This window comes from Palaemon carinicauda, chromosome 38, assembly GCF_036898095.1.
Source record: "Palaemon carinicauda isolate YSFRI2023 chromosome 38, ASM3689809v2, whole genome shotgun sequence".
In the NCBI taxonomy this organism is placed as follows: domain Eukaryota; kingdom Metazoa; phylum Arthropoda; class Malacostraca; order Decapoda; family Palaemonidae; genus Palaemon; species Palaemon carinicauda.
Window position 1 is genome coordinate 37,857,886 of NC_090762.1, and position 7,441 is coordinate 37,865,326.

Sequence of the window (7,441 nt, forward strand, 5' to 3'; positions counted from 1 at the left end):
AACATTTAATACCTGTATACCGATAAATATAAACTTTCTCAAATTATTCTGTTCTTGACAGAGACTAAACCCAGATACATTTACTAGTAAGGAAAGTAGAGAAAGTCACCGAGTATCAGGCACACTCATTTTCTCATTTGAAACATATTGTTAAACAGTATAAAACATCTCTACAAGGATAAAATACATCCAAAAGGGTTATGTTTAGTAGTAAACAATAATCTACTTACACTTTGAAATATGTTCCTGTACTGATATAGACCTTCCTTGGCTAAGTGGGATTTTTTCAAGTCGACACACAACTCGAGGTACTTGAACATGATAGGCTCGAGCAACTTCTCCGAGAAGGTGTTGCGCATCTTTCCGCGCTTGATGACCTCATAGAGGACCTCCAGGGCCCGATTGGGTTTCCCCACATCGATAAACTCTGTTAAGAAAAGGTATAAACAAATAAATAAGGAGGACACACAACTCTAAGTAGAATCATCTTAATGTAAGCCTAGGAAAGGAAGAAAACGGGGAATTAAAGTCCAGCGATGAAAATGAGATATTGAATGCTGTACTGTGGACATTTATGGTACTATTACAAAGCTTTTTTAAGGAAATTATCTCTAAAATACAGGGAAAAAACTTTGTGCTATTTAAAGAAGTTTCATGTAAATTTATTAGGCTATTAATTTTCAAAAATTTCCATTAAAGCAAAGTTGGGCTTTATAGAAACTTTGTATACGGTAAGTCAAGATAATGTGTATAGAGTATAGATTTTAAACCTTAAAGAGCACCTCACATGTATTCTCATACAAACTTACAAAAACCCAATTACAGTACCATGAAGTGTATGGATAAGCAAATGAAAGATGGTGGCCTCTCCAACTTTATGTTTTTCATTTTATGCTCATTCTCTTTTTTTTGACAAGGACGATGGCTTTTGCCTGCTCTTTAAAATGGCAAGAAACAAAGTGAATACTGTGTGCGCGGCACATGGGCCTCGTGCCTGACTTCTTGGTAGTCTTGTATTTGTCTGCTCACAGAGCTATTCGAATTTGCATGCTCGTATACTTGTAAACCAAGGTGTTATATGATCATACGTAATTTCTTTTTTAAAATTGAGGTTGACCCTATCCAATTTATCTTTACAATATTTGAAACAGATGTAACCTATACCAAACACTTTGTTACTACAGTATATGATTAATTATTTTCTAGGGAAACTGGAATTCGCTACAGGAAACGGACAAGTAATGGCTAGGGTAACGGGTGCACCAAGCTTGGTGCAGAAATACAAATTCTTAGACCGAGACAAGATAGCAACATACAGTACTCCTCCTAGCTCGACCTAGTCTAACTTTATACAAGTAATTAATTCTTTAGAAACTTGGCCCTTAGAAAAAAAATGATTTGACCTGAAGATTCCAAATTCACCGACTTCAAAATAAAAAGTAAAGCTATATTTGTTCATGATAATATACATTAAATTGAACCAAGTGATTTAAAATAGAGCAGCGATGAAATAATGTTAAATTGCAAACATACGAGCCATGGCCAAGTAAAATCCAGTTGCAATAATGCATTAATCAGATATTGAAATTCAAGCCAAAAGAGCTGGTGTATGCACCACATCCATGTAACCCTTGCCAGAACAGAGCAGTGAAATAATATTAAATTGCAAATGTAGAAAGCCACGGCCAAGCAAAATCCAGTTTGAACTACTGTATGTGATTAATACAATATTAAAATAAAGCCAAAATATCGCGCGCAGCTGGTGTGTGCACCCCATCTTTGTATCGATTGCCAGAACAGAGAATCAGTGAAATGATGTTAAACAGACAGAAGCAAGCCAAGGCCGAGCAAACACCGAGTAATTAAAAGTTAATTTGCCGGGCCAATATACACATAATTATGCTTAAATTAGGTAGGGGTTTTACAGTACATTAGCCATGGCTAATTGCGACTGAAAATGGGAAGGAAATTCCATTTTCTATACATGAATGAGGCATGGGCCGTAGATATGCAAAGGTTCCGAGGAATGTGATATGAAAAGGTCTACCTTTGTTTTTATTTTTAATTTCTAACTACAGTATTATTATTGTTGCAAATCACTTGCTTCTGGTGTTCCCTCACCCAAATACTAAAATTAAACAAAATGATAAAGGAAGGTGAAATTGTAAATATCAACCGGTAACAGGGCTGGTTAAACAGACTTGCAACCACCGCTTTAGTTGTAATTTATATTTTTCTTGGGTAAAACAAGTGAAAACTAAACACTTCTCAGTACATTATCGGTGCAAACGCATCAATAAGCGAAAAAATAATAAACTTACGGCACGACAAGCAGCAAATTTTTCCATCTTGTGCATATCACACCACCGTCACAAATACTGTAGTGGCTCCCGTTAATTTGTATTTTTGTTCCTATTCTTATACAACAATTTTCGCCCAAACGAGCAGTAGTTATGCCCACTGAGCACTGTGCTCCAAAGGAAACATGGTACCTTCTCTGAATGCATTACTGTACTGAACTTTTGACTATTAGATTTTGGCACGCTCTATCAACTTGCTTAAGCAGGTACACCTAGTAATAAGACTTTTCTCTCCCTGTTTTTATGATTTTTACTTTAAGTTAGCCAATCAGAATCCAGATATATTTCAATCACTCCTATTGATTGGGTTTTCATCAAATGCATTTCTTCCTCATAACTAAGGAAGTTGGATATGCCAAGAGAAAGTGCTCCAAGCTAATTTTGTGGACAAATGGTATCTCTAAACTAACCTATCAACCATTTTTAAACACGATTCAGATTACTGAAACTTTGACTATCAAGGCAAGTCATTGTAGACCAAGTCTCAGCCTATACTAAGGATACGGTTGTGTACGGAGGGATACAGCTTCTAGGTTAGGTTAGGTTCTTCTGCTTATAGTACTTCCTTTTAAAATCGGACCATGTTAAAATTATGAAGCTTGAGTTTGAGGAGAAGAAGAAGAAAAAGAAAAAGAAGGAGAGAGGCTCGGGAGAAAACAGAACTCTAGTTAATGGAGTCTGAGAGATAACTGCGGAGGTTAGCAACCAGTAGGTTTTATTTCAACCTTTTACTCTTCCATGAAAAAACATTCGTCTTGTTAGTTTCTGTTACCATCCCTCCCTAATTCGTTAGTTTTTTTATTTATCCCACCCGGGACTTTCCACTACTGTTGGGTGGTGATAACTGGAAAACAACACTTGTGTGAAAGGCAATAACACCTGAACACGATAAAACAAGATAAGTAATGAGGAAAAAACAAATTTTCATGCAAAAACGGCTAGCTGGGAGTCTACTAAACTTTTGCTTTAGGCCTATTCTATATACTGAGGTGGTTTATTGAAGGATTTAAAAGTGATACGACATCCTGTCAGGATAGGGAGCAGGTGGGATTCAAAAGCGACAAAGGAGGAAAGATCAAATTGGATGACCAGATGTTTTTGACAGGATTGTCCCATAATTAAAGCATTTGTCCCGTTGTAATTGTCTGTTTTTTTTTTTCCTTTTCTTAAATTAGCCTTAGGAGAAATATGCCCTAGGATATATAACCCCTGGGGGAATTTTGCTCAAAGATATTTCCCCCTCTGGGCCAAGATACCCCTAACCCTTCTGCTGATATAAGCGTATGGCTATGTCAACGTATAGCAACTGCAATTTCATGGTGACTTTTGTGGTAGGCCTTCACCTAATATAGTAACCACCTTTGTAAAATCTCACTGTGTTATCCCTCAAACTTTAGTGTCGCAAGTGTGATTCTGCATTATATGTTATTGAACACCAACACATTTTTGTTGTAACTCAACTGGGGGGAGAGAAAAAAAGAAAAAAATACGTAGGTGTCAATCATAGAGCATGGAATTATTTGCGACATGGGTAGGGGGTCTGAGGCAAGATCTCTGACCTGGGAGAGGGGTCTGGGGGGCTTGCCCCTAGCTAGGTCTGTGACATGGAAAGGGAGGTTGAGGGGCTTGGCCCCTGCAAGATTTCTAACCTAGGAAGGGGGGGGGGGGGGGGGTTGACCCTTGCTGGTCTGTGACCTGGGCAAGGGGGGTTGACCCTTGCTAGGTCTGTGTCCTGGGCAAGGAGGTGGGGGGGGGAGGCTTGGCCCAGGTTAAGCCTATGACCTGAGAAGGGGGGTCTGGGGGCTGGACCTGGCTAAGTGTGATATGGGGAGGGGGGTCCAGGGGACTTGGCCCAAGCTAGGTCTGTGACCTAGGAAGGGGGATCTGGGGGGCTTGGGCCTAGCTTGGTCTATGACCTAGGAGGGGGGGTTCTGGGGGCTTGCCCCGAGATAGACCTGTGATCTGGGCAGGTGTGTTACCTAGGAGGGGGGTCAAGGAGGGATTGCCTCCCACCTAGGTCTGCTACATGGGAACTACTAGGTTAGGTTAGGTGAGTGTGTTAAGTTCTGTGGCCTTATATGAAACTCGTAAGTGTTTAATGTTTTTTTTTTTCCTGATATTGCCAACCCAAAGTCCCAGGATACCACCTGTGTGTCTGGAGAGAGAGGGGGGGGGGGGTAATGGGAGAGCAATTTATTTGCGGTGGAAATAAAAGTCAAAGCTATGTAAACAGAGGGAGAAACGGCCAATAGGCAGAAAAAAATTCTATGCCTGAAATTGCCCCCAAGGGAGAATAACAGCCGAGCCTGTGTTTCCCTAGGGGATATCTATCCTAGGTTAATTTTCCCGGGAAGGAATCTATCCTACACTCACTTTCCAAGGGGACTTGCAGTAAGGGGGGAAAAATTTCCTGCTACACCATGCCCCATATCGACCCTCTCTGGGACACCACTTGAACTGTATTTTCAACATTCAAAAAAAATATGAGGTAAAGGCGGCCAGCAAAAATTAACGACAATGCAGAGGCAGTGTCATCAGCATGATTCACTTGATTTTTCTTGTTTACTGTAATTACTAACAATTCATATTACTGTACTATCATCCATGGCTTACTCTCATGCCTGAACAACAGACTTACACATACAAACATACATGTATAATGCCCTTATATATATATATATATATATATATATATATATATATATATATATATATATATATATATATATATATATATATATATAAACACCTGCACACACATACACAGAAAAGTATATATACATATCTCCTGCGCCTATTGACGCAAAGGGCATCTGTTAGATTTTGCCTATTGTGTATCTTGAGCTTTTAATCAATACTCCTCCATTCATCATCATATACTTCCTGTTTCATAGTCCTCAGCCATGTAGTGCCTTGTGGAGCCTAGTTGGAAGCTTGGTGAACTTATCTCTCGGGAAGTAAGAGCATGGTCAAACCATCTCCACCTACCCCTCACCATGATCTCATCCACATATGGCACTAAGGTAATCTCTTATTATAGTTTCATTTCTAATCCTATACTGCCACTCAACTCCCAATATTCTTTTGAGGGTTTTGTTCTCAAATCTACCGAATGTTAGATATAGTTTCATTGTTATACCACAACTCAACGATCTAACTACACTGATATATAGCCTCAATTTTATGTGATTTCAGGTGATTTGATCCCTAAATTTTACTTAACCTAGCCATTGTCTGATTTGCTTTTTTTCAATCTTTCATTAAACCCAAAAACTAAATATCCTGTATTGGAGATCATAGTTCCTAATTACTTAAATGATTCCACCTCCTTAATCCTTTCTCCTTCCAATATTTTATCTTCCATTGCATATTCACATCATCTGTCTTTCTTCTGTATGTATTATTATGTCTAACTAAGAATACGAGAGTGTAAGGGGTGTTGCAAGCAAGTAGGTAAGGACACTGTTTGTAGGTTAGGTTTACGTCCACTTTTAACTGGCCGCTGATATTCAGTCTCTCCTATATATAGATGTGTATGTGTCTATATATATACATATACATATATATATATATATATATATATATATATATATATATATATATATATATACATATATATATGTATATACATATACCTATACATAGGTAGTAGGTTGGCCAGGGCACCAGCCACCAATTGAGATACTACCGCTAGAGTTATGGGTCCTTTGACTGGCCTGACTACTACATTGCACCCTTCTCTCTGGTTATGGTTAATTTTTTCTTTGCCTACACACACACCGTAGACTGGCGTAGAATATGTAGTCAAAACATCTACGGTAGCCGTGGGACAATACCCAACCTGTCAAAATTCACGGCACGGTTATTAATCGACTGTTAGAATAGCATCGGCATCCAAAACCCACCAAAATAACTAGGAATTAATTAAATAAAACGCATATACTTCCAGCACACCATTACAGAAAAGGATAGATTAAATAACAAGCCTTTAATCCTATATTTTCATTTCCCAAAATCTCACTGTCCGAGTGTTTACTTTCCACCAACCATTACACCACGGCAGGTTCAAGTAAAAACGCATTTCGCCTTCGCTACTTACCACTGGCCCTTTTAAGGGCATTTTCGGGTCTTTGATATGATCGCGACATCTTATTGGTTTCAAAGCGTCACATTTAAAAGGTAAAGATGCCTTGAAATTGTAGATTTCACCCAAAAAATTGAATAAGATCGGCGATCCACATGAGGTATACGGGTCGGCCTCTAGAAAGGAAGTGACGTCACTATGACGGACGGTGAAGGGAATACATTTTCTCAAAGAAGAATATTTCAATTATTATTTTATTCTAAATGGGATTAATCCCTTTTTGGACATATGAAAAATATTATATATAATCAAAGAGATTAAAATGTTAAAATTTATGTGATAATGCGTAATTCACAATGATGGTCTACTTTTTAAAAATTACATATATAGAAGAAAATTCACTTATTTGGTAAACATATTAACTAGAATACATCTAAAATAACAAAATTAAATACAATAACTTGAGAAAGTCTTACAATAAACCACAACATATTGTCCATATCAAATGGGTAAAACATCTTCTCAAAATTATTGACTACATTATGGCGCGAACATTTCTAAACACTGTAAACAGTACAACCACTGTAACCACAAGTTCCATAATGTAGAATGTTTTTTATGATACTTTTCACTAAATGTCAGTTAAAATAGTCATAGGGTGCAAACAATAGGTGTATGATTACAGATATATATATATATATATATATATATATATATATATATATATATATATATATATATATATATATATATATATATATATATATATCTATATATATATATATATATATATATATATATATATATATATATATATATATATCTATATCTATATATATATATATATATATATATATATATATATATATATATATATATATATCTATATATATATATATATATATATATATATATATATATATATATATATATATATATATATATATAGATATAGATATATATATATACTGTATATATATATATATATATATATATA

The 7,441-nt window shown here is 36.4% G+C and overlaps 1 protein-coding gene across 4 annotated transcripts in view; it reads right to left on the reverse strand.

Moving 5' to 3' along the window:
- Nucleotides 1-6,643, reverse strand: part of eIF3a (eukaryotic translation initiation factor 3 subunit a) — a 28,972-nt gene extending 22,329 nt beyond the window's left edge. For all 4 annotated transcript variants that reach the window (XR_011041730.1, XM_068362080.1, XM_068362079.1 and 1 more), the window contains exons 1-2: nt 6,460-6,643; nt 231-427 (exon numbers count right to left, since the gene is read on the reverse strand). Coding sequence is in view for 3 of the 4 variants with exons in the window: in XM_068362080.1 (XP_068218181.1) it covers nt 231-427; nt 6,460-6,508 (246 nt within the window). In the remaining variant the exon portion in view is untranslated. The remainder of the gene's footprint in view (nt 1-230; nt 428-6,459) is intronic.
- Nucleotides 6,644-7,441: the final 798 nt, after the last annotated feature.